The following is a 20,469-nucleotide window of genomic DNA, read 5'->3' as shown; positions in this document are numbered from 1 at the left end:
TGCATCAAAGATGCACACCCGCTACCACAAGTTCACGCAACACTAAACAAACTCCGGGAAGCAAAGTACCTAACCACGATCGACCTGATAAATGTATACTGGCAAATACCGCTGTCAGAGGAAAGCAAGGAGTACACCGCTTTTACCGTTCCCGGAAGAGGCTTAATGCAATTTAAGGTTCTTCCATTCGGTTTAAACTCGGCACCAGCAGCATTCATGCGGCTGATGAACGCAGTCATCACACCAGATTTAGAACCAAATGTGTTCTGTTACCTCGACGTCATAGGCATTGTTACAGAGGACTTTGAACAGCACCTACAGCTGATTAGCGAAACCTTCCGCCGGTTACGGAACGCCAAGCTGAAGCCGAGAAAAGCCACTTTTGCAGAAAACAGCTGAAATACCTAGGTCATGTCGTCAACAAGGAGGGGCTACACACGGACCCAGAGAAAGTAAAGGCAATCACCGATTTGCAACCGCTAACGAACCTCAAGGAGTTACGCCGGTTTTCAGGATTAATATCCTGGTACAGGAGGTTTATTCCGCAAGTGGCAAAGAAAACGGCCCCCCTTAACAGGCTATTAAAGAAGAAAGTGAAATGGGAGTGGGGTCCCGACCAACAAGAAGCATTCGAAAGGCTCAAAGAAGACCTAGTGTAAGCCCCAGTCCTAGCGTGCCCAGATTTCGCCAAGACATTTGTGTTACAAACCGATGCCAGCAACGAAGGATTAGGGGCAATCCTAACTCAAGAAGAGGAGGGAAGAGAACGGGTGATCGCCTATGCCAGCCGATCATTAAACCAGGCCGAACGGAACTACTCAGCAACAGAAAAAGAATGTCTCGCCATAAAATGGGGAATTTGGAAGTTCCGAGAATATCTTGAGGGCTATCATTTTGTCGTCCTGACAGACCACCAGTCTCTTAAATGGCTCGAGAAGATTGACAATCCGTCCGGTAGATTAGCATGATGGGCGATGGAATTAGCACAGTGGGATTACGAGGTCAAATACCGAAGAGGTAACGATAACACCGTCGCAGATGCTCTATCCAGACAACTAGTAGCTGTATGTAACATCGATATCAAGACGAACTGTACGTGGTACACAAAAAAATTGACTGCTGTCCGGAAGGATCCAAAGACCTATCCGGAGTACTGCATCAAGAATGGAGCATTACACCGCCATATCCTACACACGTTGGATTTTAACGACACAGACGCGACCGAAGACACTACAGCGACTGGCCCGAAGGTACTACTGGCCAAGTATATTACAGGATGGAGCCAGGTACGTACGTAGCTGCATAAATTGCCAAACTTACAAAGCTCAACAACAGACAAAAGCTGGTACCATGTACGCGACCAACGTCGAACAGCCTTGGGAGATGGTCTCGATTGATCTTGTCAGACATCAACGACGGTCCAATAAAGGTAACATATGGCTACTGGTAATGCAAGACAGATTTACCAAGTGGGTGGAGCCAGCAGCACTTAAGAAAGCCGACAGTAGGGCCATAATCCGTCACGTAAAAGAAAAAGTTTTCCCCCGCCGTATAGTCCGCAATGCAACCCGGTAGAACGGACCAACAGGGTGGTAAGAACAATGATCGCCCAATACGTAGGCAAACATCAGAAGAAATGGGATGAAAATATGCGCGAGCTAGAGTTCGCCTACAATACCGCTAGCAGCACGGCCACCGGCTACACCAGAAAGTGGGATCGCAACACACTACACCACTGTCCAGTAGAATTCAGCACATAAAGGATGCCATTGAATTAGCGAAGGCACAAATGACTCGTCAATTCGTAAAACAACACGCATTATAACCTCCGGCGACTGGAATGGAAACCGAATATCGGCGACAAAGTAGTCAGGAAATTGGTAACTTTGTCGAGTAAGGTCGACGCACGAAATGCCAAGCTAGCCCCAAAATACTCAAAACCGCTTACGGTCAAGAGACAGGTGTTGCCGGTTATATTTGATCTGCAAGACGACAGAGGGCGCTACGTGGAACATATACACCTGAAAAACCTCAAGCCCTTCACCGACGCAGAACAGGAGCTATAAATGCGCCAACGACGAAAAACTACAGTCAGTCGTCAAACCAACGCCAAGAAGGATTGACAACTGGTCAGAAGCGCTCTCGTGAGAACCACACCGATGCCGGTAGAAATATCGGTATACGAACAAGAGTGTCTCGCCATCATCGACACCGGAGCCCGAATCTCCACCCTGAGCCCAGAGGCCGCGGAATATTGTCTGGAACATGGAGCCGAAGCAATAACAGCAGAGTCAGCAATCGAGCTTCATTTGCCAGCCATACCAGCAGCATCATCCAAAAGACTCTACTAGTCCAAACAAAAATAAAGGGCTTCGTAGTGACGAGTCCTTGGGCAGAAGTGGCAGACCAACAACCACACTGGATCATCGGCATGAATGTCTTAGGATCCGTTCATGCGCGAATATTTATGAGCCCAGTCAACCGGGAGAAAAAGAGCCAGAGGCGAAGGTTCAACAGGAACCAGGCACAATGACTACGATGGCGCACTACCGACGAAGGAATCGGGAGTAGCTCCGAAGAAGACGAAGAAGGTAGAAATTTCGTTTATAGAATAAAATTAGGATATTATATTTTAGTTTTAAGTTAGATTATGGTAAAAATAAGCGAATTTGTAGAGTTTAAGACATATTCAGGGTATATCGATAAGTTGCGACCAAACAAGCCGTTATTGTAGACACAGCCACAAAAATCACTAGGGTCTACGAATTAGGCTAGGTCGACTCCTATGCACGCGGACCTTAAGTCTGTGGACACAACCGCTATAGAAAAACCGAAAACACCACTCCGGGCACGATCAAAACAAATCAGCGAAGAAGCGGAAAATTTTTTCTATATGGAGTTAAAAGCACAGCGACGCGAATAGATCTTCGCCCACATAAAAAATGTAAACATGCGAAATTTCGAGATCGTCTCAAAAATTCACACATTTTCACGTCGCTGGCATATAAATAGAGACGATAAAGGGCGTGCCGGCAGTAAAATGGAAAACTTCGACATTGAAACGCTGGACGAAATCCTTGCGCTGTTGGAGGCCGACGTCCCAGCGAACGCACTGCAGTATAGTCCGGGCGAGCCTTTATCAGCACCGGACTATACTCCATCACCAATCGCGTCGCATCCGCAACATGCATTGGCATCGAAGCCAATGCAGGTGCCAGCAGGGGACAATTCGCGGTCAACAACATCAAAGCCGCGGATCATCAGCGATATCGTGGTGCCTCCCCTGCTGCACCTCAGACCGGCACCGAAAAAAAGCACGAGGCTGGGGAGTCCTGCACGCCACATTCCAACGAAGAAGAACCGCCGGAGCCCACGACACGGAATAATTATGGCTACAATCGACCTCACGACACCGCCATCGTCGCCGAAACACCATCCGCCACCGCCTGCGACAACACGACCGGTCGTCACGCCCTCGCGGTCACCTCCACCACCACGCGACTCAACGGCCAGCCTTCCGCGTCGTTTGGTTCGGCTACCAGATGGGCATGACGTCGTTATGCCAATCGGCGTAAAAAAATACGTCGTGCAGTAAAATGGCGTTAAGTGGCTATTCCGCCTGGTACCGACGACAGGAGAGGTTAGACATGTGGGCAAGGCCAGAAGCACGGAAGTGAGTTTTATTTTTTGTTTAGATTTAGTTTTCTTTTCTCATCGCGCATAGTTGTTTTTTTTTTCTAGGGGAGAGATGTGACGAGACACGAGTGAAATACGTGTGAAGGCGGCCGCTACAGACGCGGCATGCGCGGCGAGCGCGCGCGCAACGAATGAAAGGCGAATCCGCAGGACGCGAATTGACGCGGTGCGCCGCGGTGCGCCGTGAACGCGCCTATACACATCCGCGCCGCGCGCCTTTATAAGACGGATCGCGCGACGCAACGGGCAGTTCTACTCGAACTCCACTCCGGGTAGTATCGTGCGCACACGTTACTACAAGGAAAAGCGAGAGATAGACCTACGCCGACGAAATCGCCATCGTGAGCACACGTGACGATTTGGTAGACGAACCGAAACCCGAATCTCCGAATTGCCGTCGTGAGCACACGAGGCAACCCGGAACATCCGAGCGACATCGAGCCTCGTCTACGTGAGCACACGTGGCGATACACGGTGCCACCGTAAAAATCCTAACCAACAAAGCTAGCCTTACGCCGACATCTCACGACTCGCTTTATCTCTGTGCGCACACAGGATAAAGAGAGGTACGAGACGAGCGACGAAGATTTGTGAAGCCGTGCGCACACGACTCCATAAATCCGAGGGATAACCTCAAAACCCCGTTGCACTATCCCGACCGTTACTGTGCGCACACAGAGCGGTCGAGATCGTTGTTACGCGACACATTCGGTTCGGTGTGGCCGTGCGCACACAACTCCACCGTACCGAATGAATTCCTAACCTCAAAATCCGCCACCGTAACGAAACACCGTAGCCGCGAACACCGAATCATTCTTGTAACGAAATCGCGTAGATATTCTTGTAAATTGTCAACCGTGTTAGTTTAAACAAATCTATTTGTAAAGGCGAAATATTTTTAACAAAACGCATAATTGATTTCTGTTTCAGCCGGGATTTAACAACTGATTCCCACTTGCTATTCTTCACTTAAGAAATATATTTTGTTATTATTAAGAACAGACTCTTTTCTTGCCCCTTCCCCCTATCCAGATCCTGTAACCGACTGACTATCCGGTCTCTTGGGGAAAGTTAAACCGTTACAGTATTAGAACGTGATACAAACACCATAAGTTCAATAAAAAGGGCCTAGCAAGTCACGTATTAAGTGTAATATATATATATATATATATATATATATATGTGTGTGTGTGTGTATATGTATATAGTTGCTATAACAATTTCTTCTTTTTTTCATTAAGACATCGTGCTATGCACATTTTACCAATATCATTTTGTACAGAAATATTGAAGCCTGTAGCATTATGTATTTCCAAAGACATGTTCGTAGTCATAACATTGAAATTTTGATAAATTGCTACGTCTCCTGCTCTTGCATTGTCACGTTGAAATTGTGTAATACGGTTAATAGATGTATTATAGTTTCATTATTTTTCATCCATGTTTCACATAAGAGCAGAACATAACATCGTTGAGAGACCGAATCAATAATATTTAAACTGTGAGCATTAACGCTTTAACAATTTATAGTGAAAAGTGGAAGTCCATTTTTATTTGAAATAAAATCAATTATGCTTTGATCATTGTTTGGAGTTACATTAACAAGACCCTCGATTTTAGTTACTCGAGATAATGCAACATAAAGTATCTGCTGAGGATGTGTTTTCTTTCATACTCATACAATATTTCATGAAAAGTTCCTCCTTGAGACTTATGAATTGTCATTGCGCATGCTGATACTAACAGGAAATGATTTCTTTTTGCAATAATGGTTTTATTATTATTTAAGTAAATAGTTGAAGTTCTTCGGTATATTGGCACCGCTTGAGGATGGATATTATATTTAGTTATGTGAGCAGCAGCTTTTAGTCTTATTTTTAGTTCAGTTTTTGGTAAATCTTGAAAGTGCAACCATACAAGTGTAATTTCATTTTGATCGTTAGTTTCAATGTAAATTAATTTTCCAACTGTACCCTTCGCAAGCTCATCTACTACGTCAATATTGGTTGTGATTATATAAAATTTATTCAGTACGAACACGATCTCTATGGCAATCTTTCTGTATCGATAACCGACATTTCGTAAAATGTTTGCTTTACAAACGCCTCTTGTTCTCGATTGGCACATCCTATAAAAACATAAGTCGTAATGGAAATTATTTTATCTTGTGCTTGTTGCAGTATACAATTTTTGTCATCGCTGACTGATTTATTTGAATAGAATAATCGGATTCTATGAGGACATCTTCAACTCATCTTCAACTCATCAGCCTAATTTTTTGTAAAAAACCTTGATGTTATAAGAACTAATTCATTTTCGTCTAATGCTTTTACGTTTCCAATTTTTGTTAATAACGAAGAAAACATTTCATTGTATTGATGCATGATTTGCGTTAGTTCGTGAAATTTTAATCGCCGCCATAATATTGGTGCAATCATCCTTTGCTTTTATTGCTTAAAAATCGGCGTTGCTCGTACAGGTGATAATTGACGCAAATCACCAATCAAAATGATATCTAAACCTCCATAATTTGTTTGAAAGTTTCCAGTTATTTGTTTTAGTCTTGAATCAATTCGTGTTAACATGTCTGCTCTAATCATGCTGATTTAATTTATAATCAAAACTTCCACATATTCAAACAGTGTTCTATATTGTTGTGTTACTTCAATGGATAGAGAAAGAAGTTTTGAGAGTGATATTTGTAAAGCTATATAAACCATGTTCCATCTATTGCTACAGCAGTTTTTCTAGTGGATGCACAAGCTATATATGCATTGCAAAATCCATCAGTATTAGTGTATCTGTTGTATGTTTCCATGATTAATTTAATTACATATGTTTTGCCACATCCAGCTAGCCCAGTAAAAAATTTGTAATAGAGATAAACTATCTGTTAATAAATGTGATATAATGTGTTGAAGTAGACTTTTTTGTTTGTCGTTTGCAAATCTCATTAATGTGCAAAAATTGTCATGTTTCATGATATCACCTTTTTTTTAGCAATTGAGCCGAGCTTGTTCATTGTGTATTAAATGTAAATCCCTATTCATTTCTGCATTTAGATTATTATATAGTGTTTTAAAAGGATTAGCTTCTGGAAATCTATTAGCTATGTTCCGCACTTCGTCCTCATCATCAACTTCATCATTTTCTCTGTACAACTGTTTACAAATTTCTATTGTTTTAGCAATATCTAAATTTTATTTAAATTCTTTTCGCCTATTTACAATTAATCATCATTTTTATCATAAATATTATTATACTGTAACTTTGCTAGAACTTCATTTTCTTCATTTCTAAAAGGAATGTGCAGCGTAACCATCTCTCGTTAATATTCATTAATATCAGTTCCAATATCGTAATTTCTGTATCTAATAATATGAGGTATTTCTCTTAGTACAAAAACTGATTATTTTTGTAGTATTTCGAAACAAACTGTGTCAAAGTAACGTTATATAAATACTCTAGCCTCTATTCATATTTATCAAACCAATTATCTTTTAAAATATTGGTTGACTCTTCATCCATTTCACTTAACTGATGCTGAATTTTTTTGATTCTTCGTCTTTCGATTGGCCAGATTGTTCGTATATACACAACTTTTATAGAATGGATTGGCTCTGGTAGTAAGTACCATGCAGCTTCTTTACTCGTGATTTCCACACAGTTGAGCATATCTACACCTACCCCGATAACATGAAGTCGGCCGAATGACGGTACCGAGACTGCTCGGAATGGGCCACGCGTGACGTCCAGGTACCCCTGTTCCATGACCCGGAAATGACGGCATTGTGCTCAGCAGCAGCTCAGCGTTGTGATTGTTGTTGATTCAAATGAAGTGGTGCTAATGTTCTATTTTCTCTATACATGCGTTATCGTTCCGTGCATTGTGCACGTAAAAATTCTGGAGTTTGTGCAGCACTACAATTATTATATTATCTTGAATATTAAATTGAAAATTTATGTAAAAAATATATAAAATTATAATGATAATAAATTAATTCGATTGTGATGATTGATTAATGTTCGATTCGCTAGTTGCATATAAATTAAAATTGTCCATTATGTTTTCTTTATTCGCGCGTTGTTATTTAATCTTTTTCCTTTCTCTGTATGCACGTTGATATTCTGCGCGTGTACGTTTGCTACTTAAGATATTAATATTATCAACAAGCTTTTGATCTCGCGATGTATTAGGTAATACAGTTATTGCATCTAAATTAACTAGCTTTTCCTTTTCTCTATATGCGCATTGTCTTTCTGCGTTTTCGTCATATATTTTCCGTAGGCACATTTGTTGAATTGAAATGAACGTTAGGTCATTTTTGTTTTACTACACTCGTTTGTAAATCTTGATGCGTCTGTTGTTGATGAATATTAGCTTCGACTTTCATTTAAATGGCGCTAAAATAATAAAATAAACGATGTTTGTACATACATGTGCGTATCATAGAGAGAGAGAGAGAGAGAGAGAGAGAGAGAGAGGGAGAGAGAGAGAGAGGGAGAGAGAGAGAGAGAGGGGGAGAGAGAGAGAGAGAGAGAGAGAGAGAGAGAGAGAGAGAGAGAGAGAGAGAGAGAGAGAGAGAGAGAGTAAACGTAACTTGTCATGCCCTTTTTATTGTACTAATGGTGTCTGTATCACGTTCTGAGACATAAGAAAATTTTAATTGTTCACCAGAAAACAAAATGAAACGGGCAGACAAGTTACGTAGTAAGTATATTGAGAGTTCTTTCTAATGGATTAACATATAACTTAGTTATGGATTAACATGTAACTTAGTTAAGTAAGCCCTTAATTGAATAGAATAATTTTTGGCATTATTATGATTAAATATAATTAAGTTGACTTGGTTGGATTGATTTCAGTTCTTTTTTATTTGTAATTTCGTTGAAATATATAACAAACTCGCCTGACCTTTTACTTTTTTAAAAATCAATTTTTTTAGAGATTTCAGTCCTTTCAAGTAAATTTTTTTGCGTATTTTATATTTGTCCTAAAAATAAAATATAAGCATCTTTAGCACCTTTTAACCATGGTTTTTTAGTAACATTTCATTTATTAACATGAAATCACTGATTGTTTTGTAGCAAAATATTAGTATAGTGGCTATGATTGATAATGTATGTTGAAAAAATTTAGATAGGTGTAAATTTTCGCTGTCAACGAATATTATTATTACACTAAGACACAAGAAACTACGAAGCGCACCACTCAGACTTCCTTATTGGCCACCTTGTACACTTAGAAATCGCCCTCGAAAGATTTTTACACTCAGACACAAAAAAACCGCGTTGCACTCCACCTAGACTTCGTCATTGGCCACCCTGTACATCTAGACGCTGTCCTCGTATGATTTATTTACCTAGACACCAAAAACTACGGCGCGTACCACCTAGACTTCGTCATCGGCCACCCTGTACCCCTAGAATCCACCCTTGAATGATTTTTACACCTAGACAATAAAAACTACGGAGCGCACTACCAAGACGTCGTTATCGGCTACCGTGTACACCTAAACACCGCCCTCGAATGATCTTTATACACAAAAAACCACGGTGTACAACACTTAGACGTTGTCATCGCGGCTACCCTAGCTACCGCTACCGCACCACTTGATATTAAATAAAAAAAAATGAAATCATATCCGTAGTCCCGCTGGTCGGTATATGTGTGATCGCATCAGTAATCCCACTGGTCTGCGTAAGTATGTAGGAAAGCAATATGTGCGGCTAAATTCACGGTCTTAACACTAGCCGTGTGCGGCCAACTTTAAGGTCTGAACATTTGGGCTGAAGAATCCCAAACGGATTTTAGCATTTTTGTTCAGACATGCTTATTTCTTGTAAAAAAAGCTGCTTTCTTGTCAATATTTCAATTGGAAATCATAGTTAAGCATACAAATATGATTATACGCCAAAAAATTTAGATACAATAATGTAAATATTTGTATTTATTGAATTTAAAATTTGAAAACCCGATATAAAATTAAGTAGTGTCGCGGTCGACACAGGCTTTTCAAACTGGCCTTTGTGGCACTACCGCGTCACTCGATTTAGACTTAAGAGGTTGCCGGTGAATACTCTGCGTTTCGGAGCAGTAACAGTAACTAGCTTGCCAGGGTAGCCGATGACGAGGTTCAGGTTGTTTTCGGTGTCTAGGTATAAAAATCATTCAAGGGCGGTGTCTAGGTGTACAAGGTGTCTGGTGACGAGGTCTAGATGGCGTGCTCTGTGGTTTTTTGTGTCTAGCTGTAAAAATAATTCAAGGATGGTGTCCAAGTGTACAGGGTGGTCGATGACAAGGTCTGGGTAGTTCCCACCGAAATGTGTTAGGACCGTTAAGTTGGCCGCATAGCTATAAACAGATAGGGATTTCTTTTTTAAGAAAATATAATAATATTTTACGATATTTAAAATTAATAGATTTGCTGGTGCATACTCTGCGTCTCGTAATAGTAATAGTGGCTAGCTTGCCAGAGTAGCCGATGACAAGATTTAGGTTATTTTCGGTGTCTTGGTATAAAAATCATTCAAGTACGGTGTCTAGGTGTACAGGGTGGCCGATGAGTGCGTCTAGGTGGCGCGCTTTGTGGTTTTTAGTGTCTAGATGTAAAAGTCATTCGAGGAAGGTGTCCAAGTGTACAGCGTGGCCGATGACGAGGTCTAGGTAAAGCGCTCCGTGGTTTTTGATGTGTAGGTATATAAATCATACGACGACGGCGTCTAGGTGTACAAGGTGGCCGATGACCAAGTCTGGGTAGTTCGCACCATGGTTTTTGGTGTCTGGGTGTAGAAATAATTTGAGGTTGGTGTATATTAGAACAATCAGTGATTTCATGTTTGTGATAAAAATGTTACAAAAACGCTGTGGTCGAAAGTTGCTAAAGTTGCTTATATTTTATTTTTACGACGTCAAATATGAAATACTCAAAAAAATTTACTAAAAAGGATTGAAATCTCTAAATAAACGTAGTAATTATCTTGATAGTTGTTCCTTGCTTCATTACGATTATATATAATAAACTTGACTTTGTTCAATTGATCTCAGTTATTTTCTATCTGTAATTTCGGAATATATAAAACTCGCCTAACCTTTTACTTTTTTGCAAGATAATTTTTTTAGAGTTTATAGAATACTTTTTATTAATAAATTACATAAAAATTTTTTAAATTAAATTTTCCTAAATCTGGGCGGTCAAGATCAGGAATTGATGGCAAAGACAGAGAGGTTGGAACTTCAGTGGAATTTTAATCTTAGGTAGAAAGATCTAACCTATTCCTACAAATAAGAAAAAGATATTTAAACAACTTGATTATTAAAATATTAGTTGAACTATTAATAAACAAAACAGAAAAAGGCTACTTACCTTCTGTCCTATGAACCGAATCAGAGCAGGAGGAGAATCCCTGGAGTTGCGGCACTCGGGCACATCTCTTCAGCCTCAGGTGAATCCAACACCTCCTCCTGGCAGCTCTCCCAAGTTCTTATCTTAAGCTCTAGTGAGAGAGCAGAGCGATACGAAAGCTATACAGGAAAGGATTTGAAAATATTTAAAAGAAACTCAAAAACAAATTTAAAAAAAAATGTAATAAAAAGAGACTACTTGTCATAACGCCATGAGGAGATTTACAAACTTTTACATGGGCCGGTCCCGTCGTAGGCTGAAGAGGAATAAGACACAGTCCGTTGACGTATATGCTAGATCCAAGAATTTCGTGACACAGATATTATAGGGACGGATACACCTTAAATAGACAAAAAATGAATCATTTAATTTTTTGTTTATATTTTTCCTTACTTAACTTCTTTTAAAAATGAATCAAACTATCGAATATATTCAGGTTTAATGTAGAAAAGATAAAACAATGTTTATATGTGCCATATTATCAGGTATGACACTTCTTCGAAGGCCAAAATTCAGAATTTCCATTTTTCAGCTACCACAGACTTACTTAAGATTTGGGCTTCGAAGGGCACTTTTATACTGGTACATATGCTTCAAACCCATACAGTTTATTTTAACCAAAGTCTAAATTTATGCCCAAGTAAACGTGATAATTAAGAATCTTTCAAAATTCGGTGTGCACACACTCAGTCGATTACAGCAGCGCACAATTACATCATTCCGCGAATGTTGTCAGGAGAGAATATTTTATACGTGCAAAAAAGAAATTTCTCTCACATTTATTTGCATCCCTCGCAGTAACGCAATGAAAGTTGGCAACGAATTTTTTCGTTAATCGATAGAGAGAGAGAGAGAGAGAGAGAGAGAGAAAGACTAAACTTTTATTATAACCTTCTGCGAAGTTGTGAGGATGCAGCCGCATCTCCTGCAGCGTAAAAACGAGCAATAATAAAGAAATATTGGCGAGGGACGGGAAACTTTCCTCTTCCATAAGAACCGCCTGTGCCCAAAATTGCACAGTAAACAATTTTTTAATTGGCTAGAAATCCAACACAATTTAAAACAAAAATAAAAAAAAACGATTGAACTTCGGAAAATTAGTACTATAGTGAATAACAAATTATTTATGTTCCTGAGTAATTGAGAGGCAATAATTGAGGGGCAGTAATTAAGTTAATTTATAATATAGTTTAATTACTATAGTTTTCATTTCTTATACATACCTAACATTTGTGTTTCTACTACGACGAACGTGGGGGTTGGCAAGCGAAGCGAACAAGGGGGCACCCCCCAAGTTATTTTTATTATTATTTCTATTATTATTATTATTATTATTATTATTATTATTATTATTATTATTATTGTTGCTAATATTAATGTTGTTATTTAGACAGATGCAAAAATGGTATTCGACGTAATACAGCGAATGGAGGATACAGAACCGTTTAGTGAAGAGCTTCTTTCAGCCATGAAAAGGCTATGGGCTGATGCTGGAGTACAAGACTGTTTTGGGAGGAGTAATGAGTATCAATTAAATGACTCTGCAAAATAGTAAGCCTTGAATTTATTCACACAATATTTAGTTGATTATGATATAATTACATGCTGAAGAACTACAATTATAATAAAAATTTGGATTCTTCACATTCGGATTTTGATTTGATGCGTGTTTTTCACTAAAAGTTGACATCAATAAACGTAAATGTGTGTGTGCCTTTTTGCCTTTTTGTGAAGGAGATATTTAACGGATCTTAAAAAATGTAGTATATATATATATATGAAAATCTGAATGTTTGATCCGGACTCCGATATATATATATATATATATATATATATATATATATATATATATATATATATATATATATCGGAGTCCGGATCAAACATTCAGATTTTCATATTTTAAGGTTTAAAATGCAAATAAGGTAGCCTTAACGTACATATAGGACTTCAAAAGTATTTTTATTAAAAAATTCAGAAAATTTCACAAAAAAAGTATCTCGATAGTTTTAGTTAAAAGCATGGGAACTGAGATCCTGTCGACTCCAGAAGCTTTGGAAGAGGCACTGAGGACAGCGTCGCGCACCTCGGCCGAAGTAACGGGCCAAAGATCAAAGTCTCTGTCAGCAGCTGGTTAAGAAAGGGGGTGTCAAAAAGCGCCTAAAAAACTTCCTCAGACAGCGGCGGGTGTCTGTTAACTATAGCAGCGTAGTACCTTGCGACGCTGTACCTCCCAGCACAGGTGCGCAACTCCTGACGATTCAATACGCCCGAATTTGTTTTGTTGAAGCGGCGGATTCGCCGCAGTCGTCGTACGTTTGGGAGCACGTGGGGAGAAAGGACAGGAAATAAATAATCTCTTTTCGTCGTTCCTCATGCCCGTCCGCCTCTCTCCTCCTTCTACGTGCTTCTCGTCTGCGAGCAGCCCTAGCGGCATTTCGTCGCTGGTTGCGCGAGGTAGCACTCCCATCGTGGGCTGACTCGGCGGGCGCTGGTGGCAGAATAGGTTCAGCCTCCCTGCGCCGCTCGTCCTCGAGCCTCTGAAGCTCCTCCACTCTCTGCTGTTGCTGCTGCTCTCTTTCTCTCTGGTGCTGCTGTTCTCTTTCCCGCTCTTGCTCTCTCTCAAGCTCTTGCTCCAACTCTACTTCTAATTGCCGTTGCCGTCTTCGCTCCAGCTGCCGTTCTCTTTGCAGCCTCTGCTGTCGCTCTTGCTCGAGCTGCCACTGCCGTTCTTCCAGCTGTTGCCGCTGCGCTTCTAGCTGCTGCTGCTCCTCTTCCTGCTGTTCCTGCAATCGGCGCTCTTCTGCAGCTCTTGCCGCTAACTCCGCTTGCTGCCGTCTCTCCTGTTGATACTCTACCATCGGATCTCGCGACAAGACGACGACGGGTCCCTCGGGAATTACCCGCATCGGTATTTCCACAGTCGGAGCTTCCTCCACATCGACCTGGGGCGAGTCTCCGCCATCTCTCGGCGTTGGAACCCAGTTGTCCCAATCGATGGTGGCCGTCCCTCCGCAGATCCCTCCAAAGAACCCTGACCTTGCTGGTACGCCTGGTTCGTCGTCGTCGTCGTTGTCACTATTCCCCAGGTGGTAAGGGAAGTAATCCTCCTTCGTGAGCTGCCTATTCGGGTTGTACTTCTTCTTCTTCTTTCTCTTCCTTTCTTCAGGCTCGGTCTCCGTCACCTCACTCTCCTGCCACTCCATGAGCTCCTCAAGCACCGGAGGCGGGTCTTGCTGGTCTTGCCCAGCGAAGGTAGCGATATAATGCTCCAGCTCCTGCTGAGCTTCCCGGCTTTCCGCGGCCTCCTCACTTGCTTCGCTTGGAATACCCCCCTCAGGTAATTCGCCCTCTCTCCCCAAGTCCTCATTGGGCCCATTTTCACTCAAGGGTTGGTGAAGCGCGCCCAGCCGGCGAGGTATCGCCCCTTGCGATACACCACGATTCAGCGTATCGCCCTGCTCACTCCTTGTTACTTCCTCTTCCAAGGGCTGCCTCTCCGGCGGGCTCTCCTTCTCCTCCCCCTTCTTCTCCTGCTCCTTCTCAGGTGGTGAACTCCTACTCTGGGAGCTCATCACCTCCACTACTACTTCCGGGACGTCAGCCATAGGCAGGTGGAGCCTCCTAGTGGCGAAGCCGATGTTCAGGCTGACCATCCCCCTCTCTACATTGTTCAGCCCCCTCGACGGTGTTGTCTGGGCAACCGATTGGGTAGTGTTGCAGCTCGCTGCGACCGGGATGACTTGACCGCCTGCGCGTATGAAACGCGGGTTGAAGCCTTATTCACTGGTTCCACCGAACTGCTTACACTGGCGCGCGGTGGCGGTTGGTCCTGCCCATCCACCGGGTGCTCCTCCATTTTCCTAGAATACGCAAAAGGCATTAGTTAATTCGTTCTCGCTTTTCGCGGCGGTATCCACCGCTTGAGTTCGTCTACGTAAGCCTTATTCAACCGCCTTGAACTCCCATCTCCCTGGCCCAATATGTATACGATTGGCGATTTCACCTCAACGATTTCATACGGACCCTTCCAATATGGCGCCAGCTTCTTCGATTTCCTCTTCGACGCATCCGACAAAACGTGAGTTTTTCTCATTACCCAATCGCCTTGCTGGAAGCGTATATCTTTCCTCCCTTTATTGTATACCCGCTCCTATTTCTCCGTCGCCAAACTCGTGAATTTTGTCACCAAATCGCGTAGTGCGTCTAGTCTTTTTACTCTCTCTACCCACTCCTCTAACTCACGCCTTTCGACTGGCTTACCTGCCTCGACTTCCCGGTGCAGACTTAACACAGGTCGAGGGTGTCGCCCGTAATTAAGAAACGCCAGGGAAATCCGAGTGGACGCCTGGACCCCCGTATTAATAGCGTGTCGAAACTCGTGCAAGTGCACGTCCCAGTCACGATGGTCATTCTTGACGTACGTCGCGATCATGGTTTTCAACGTGCGGTTGATACGTTCCACGGGGTTAGACTGCGGGTGGTACGGCAGAGTTGTGATGTGTTTTACTCCGTACACTTCCAAAGTCTTCTTCAATAACTTATTATCAAAATCCTTGCCGTTGTGGGAGAGAAAATATTCCGGAGATTCCCACCTGAACAGAATCAACTCCTCGAACGCAGAACCGCCACGTCCCCTCGCCGACCTCTCTATTATTCCCAGGTTGAACAATCGTTCAACCTCGTCCACCGCCACTTGCTGCTTCGCAGGGGACTCTCGCCGAAGTTGGTGTCTAATCGGTGTAAAGTCAACCAATTCGATGTGGTGCTCGGTTAGATGAGTCACCCCCAACGAAGAGCCTTGATCGTTAAGGATCTTCTCTACCAACTCCTCTACTCGCTGCCGCTCGTCGTCAGTGACAGTCGACAGCCCTGCACACTCGGCGTAAGCGTTGGCTTCCCCTACGCTAACTCCGGTAGCGAATGGTTGCCACTCGCCCTCGCCCACACGCCATAAACCTCTTCCCAGACGCACGTCGCAGTCGAATTTCTTGCAAAAATCCATACCGAGTATTTATAGTCTCTCGAATTTGATAGAGACTTGTGGATCAAAACAACTAATGTGAAAATAATAACACGCTCTTTAAATTTGAGATGAAAAGGTATACTATGTATACCGTCAAACTATTGATGTTTATTGAAAAGAAAAGAGTGTGATTACAAATGTATTGACTATGGAAAATTGAAGAGTATTAGAAGAGTGTTAGAGCACCGACGCGTTAACAAACGATATTGTTTAACGGTCGACACTGTGAGGCGAGTCCTCACTGCGCTTCGGCAATACGAAAACTGAACAACACAAATCAGCGAAAGTGGCAGAAGACCGCTCGCGAAACAGGCGGAGAGAGACAGAGTAGGAGCGAGCGAGCGCGCGTTGCCATAGCAACCTCATTGGTGCCGTGCGGGCTAGCGAAAACTGTCGAATTTGAAATTAAGCTGACAAGCTTCTCGAACCTTCTCGCTCTCTCTTCGCATATCAAACTAATTTTCGAACACCGAGGATCATCAGCTATTCGAGCGACGACGTGGCCTTGAAAGATTGTACTTCTCCCCCAAATTCCATCATCACCTCAAGTTCTCCGAGTACCTTGCTGATGCGTCCCGTCGCGGTGCGCAACAGCGTGTTACTTTTCTTTAATCGGTCACGGAATTGCTCAGTAATCTCCGGGCCGATTAATGACAGTGTGGCACCAGGATCTAGTAATGCTTGATAGTCCTCTCCGCCAAGGTGCACCGTCAGAAAATTACGGTTCTCCGCATTCACTCCAGCAATAGCCTCCTCTGTGTCACTCGATCTCTCCTCTACGAATGGGGTTTGCTCGCCAAGAGAAATAAGAGTAGCTGGTGATTGGTTCCTTTCGTCACCCTCGTCCGCTAAGTCTATCTCTCTCAACTCCTCAAAACGCAACGATTCCTCTGCGTTGTCGTTCTTAAGCAGAAAGATACGTGGGTGAGATGACGAGAACGTCACTCGGCTTCCTAGCCTCGTCATGTCAGGTTGCTTGTCTGGGGAAACAGGCTGGCTTCTCCCTGTCCTCCCAATTTCAAGTTTCCCAGACCCGTAGTCACTCCACTACTGTCGGGGCACTTGAGAGCTGTGTGACCCACGCGGCCGCATAATTGACAGCTTACAGGCGCCTCTTTCTTTGGACTTCGAGAAGGGCAACTCCTGGACGTGTGTCCTTTCTGTCGACAGGTGAAACAAACTACTTCCAGACATTCGGAAGCCCTATGTCCCACTCGATGGCGCATGAAGCACGCTCCCAAAAACTCTTCATCCTTCACGTTAGTAGAACTGAGGAACGACTGAGCCGCCCCCGCACCTCCCGGCTTGGTGGCGCGTGGCTTTTGCTCGCCGTTGCTTTTCTTATTCGTGGTTTTAGGCGTTGAAGCGGCTGCCTCTTCCTAAGTCGCGCGGTTCAATGCTGGGGTCGGGCGGAAATAGTTATTTCGCACGAATCTACCAGCGCGATGTTTCGTATAACGCTGAATACAGATTTGCGCATGCCAGTCTCGAAGTTGTTAAGGCGCTAATTAACGTCGGCTTTATAATTTTTATACTCGGTTAGGTAGGCTTTAAACCAAGCCGGGGCCTCAGCTTCGACAGAATCAGGCATACTGCGGCTGTCGTTGGAGCTTTCGGAAGAAGAGCTAAAGTCGTGCCTAGTCTGTTTGGATGCGAGCAGTTCGGATGGCGATGGCGGCCAGAGATGTTTTGCCTAAATTTTTGCCTAATTCGGAGGTCGTCGTAAAGCTCAGGGTGAAGCAGATGAGGTTGCAGTGTTCGACGGGCGGTTTTGAACGGTCAATGTAGGCTCGACGTGAGTGTCAGCAGCTAGGCTTAAGAGGGCCTCACAGCACGTGCCAGACGGCTTTCCAATAAGGAAATTCACAAGGCACCGCAAATAAAAAGTAGAGCCGCAAGTCGTGAAAGACTTAGAAGCAGTGGCGACATTTCTCAAACTAGCCGCATGCGAAGCGAGCGCGCGCGCGCAACGAGCAAAAGGGGAAAGTTGGTTAAAAATATATATTTATTTTATATTTGATCACAAAAAAAATAGGGTATGGTCGGCACGAAATATTGCAGAACAATTTCATTTATTTAGAATATTCATTGAGTAATACACGTGCTCGATGCACGAAGATATCGATCACAACGCTTAGACGAGTGCATATCACCATCATGGCGTAGCTACTGTTCGATTTACTCTATCGTCTTTTCTGCCACGTGTGTCTAACTGCGATCTACGCATGCTCGGATGAACATAGTCACATAGCGGTACCCTTTCCCTCGCTCGCTTTCCTTGGAAGTCGCATCACATATATACGGCGGCTGATTGTATATATACTTACAGTATATCCCAACATACTCCCCCACAATCAGACGCTGGAGTATTTTAAGGAATGAAAACACTCTCATGCAGCGCTTTCTTATAAGCTACTTTAGATATTGGCTTAGTCAAGAAATCTACTATTTTAGATTTACTGCAAACATATTTTAAATCAAATTCCTCTCTCTTAAGCCAATCTCTAATAAATTTCAACTTTATGTCGATATGCTTTGTTTTAATATTCTCAACGCTATTTTTACTGAAATGAATCGCAGATTGATTATCGCAAAGTTGAACGGGTTTTACCATTTCTCTATTCAAAACATTTGTGCACTTCAATATATTTGAAAACCAAACTAACTCTTTAACACATTCAACTAATGCAATAAATTCTGATTCCATAGTGCTTAAGACTACGCATTTTTGCTTTATGGATTTCCACATAAAAGGTACATTGTCGAAAAATATAACATAACCGCTAGTTGAATATCTTTGCATTAAACTACTCCCTCAATTTGCATCGGAGTAAGATACTAGGCCTGTATCTTTTACATTTGATAAATTTATCTTATATTCCGTCGTATTAAAAACACAATTCATTACGTCAACAACAATTTTACAATGTTCAACAACAAGTTTACAATATTCTTTATGACAAAACTCCATGCCATTGTCTGTACGTATAGATTTAATTTTTTGATCGTTTTGCCTTTCTACTTCATTCATAAAAATTTTGAAATACTTGAAAACTTCTGATTTATTCTGCATCACATAAACGAAAACTTTTCTTGAGAAATCATTTATTGATAAGAAATAATTACCACCGCTGACATATTTTACTGAAGAAGGCCCCCAAAGATCCATGTATACTTTTTCGATGATATTTTTCGACATTATAGACGAGATTCCTTTGAACGACGAGCGAGTCGCTTTGCTTACTCGGCAGACGTCGCACTTGACTTGTCATTGAATCACTATTTACACTTGCGTTATGGGCTTCGCTTTTCTCTTCGTAATATGCATTTATAACGTAAAAGCGCTCTCTTCTATGAGCAGTAAAAAATAATTGTTTTCGTCGTCGTATATTTCCATTTTGTTATTTTTCCACCTAATGTCGAATCCTGCTATATCCATACATGCTCCACTTATTAGGTTTCTCCTCATACTCGGAGCATACAGCACACTTTTCAATCTTATTTGGGTATATTTATTGTCTTCCTTCACATAAAAAGTCACGTCACCTTTGCCTATTACATGCGATTTCGCATTTTTATCACCTATTAACACTTCTGTAGGTGGCAAATCAACAAAGTTTTGTAAATGCACTTTCTCTGTGCAAAAATGAGACGTTGCACCACTGTTTATTATCCATTCATCACACTTTTCTTTAACATTGTTTAAAAGCACTTCATGATTATTTTTCCGTGTGTGAATGTTAATATTATCTTCGATACAATAAGCTTTTGAATCATTATTATTATTGTTTTGAAAATTTGTCTTGCCTTCTTCTTTGCATTTTAAAGTTAAACAATATTTCTTAATATGGCCCCTCTGTTTGCAATAATTGCACACAAAATCTTTGTAATTTTTCTGCTGATTTTTATCTTGACTATTTACATTTTCTCTCTTATTTTCTATTTTACTGACATTTTTCACATTTTTATTTCCTGTAAGATAGGCATTTTCCTAACGTTTTCTAAACCATCATCTTTCCGTTTTTGTTTGATTCTGCCTTCTTCTGTTATCAATTGTTTTTCAATGCTTGCAAAATTAAAATTGTTATCTTCTACTCTATACAAAATTTGCACTAAATTGTCATAATCGGCAGGTAATTTTCTTATTAACTGAAAACATTTCAGTGTATAAGGTATATCAAATCCGGCATCTTTAATTAGCGTCGCTTTTTCACTTACTTTTTTGCAAAAGATTCCAACAGTTTCTTCATCTGGATTAAATTTCATATCATAAAATTCATCGACGACATAAAATTCAGCTCGAAATTCTCTTTCAAAATCGACCATGCTTCTTTTTCATCA

At 41.8% G+C, this 20,469-nt stretch overlaps 1 protein-coding gene across 6 annotated transcripts in view; it reads left to right on the top strand.

Moving 5' to 3' along the window:
* The window catches only part of Gnao (guanine nucleotide-binding protein G(o) subunit alpha), a 376,676-nt gene that overhangs the window by 224,034 nt on the left and 132,173 nt on the right, over positions 1–20,469 (top strand). For all 6 annotated transcript variants that reach the window (XM_032601865.1, XM_032601868.1, XM_032601867.1 and 3 more), the window contains 1 exon segment: positions 12,493–12,653. In XM_032601865.1, coding sequence (XP_032457756.1) covers positions 12,493–12,653 — 161 coding nt within the window.

This window comes from Nasonia vitripennis (genome assembly GCF_009193385.2).
Source record: "Nasonia vitripennis strain AsymCx chromosome 3 unlocalized genomic scaffold, Nvit_psr_1.1 chr3_random0011, whole genome shotgun sequence".
Classification (NCBI taxonomy): domain Eukaryota; kingdom Metazoa; phylum Arthropoda; class Insecta; order Hymenoptera; family Pteromalidae; genus Nasonia; species Nasonia vitripennis.
This window is presented reverse-complemented; position numbering and strand designations above follow the sequence as displayed.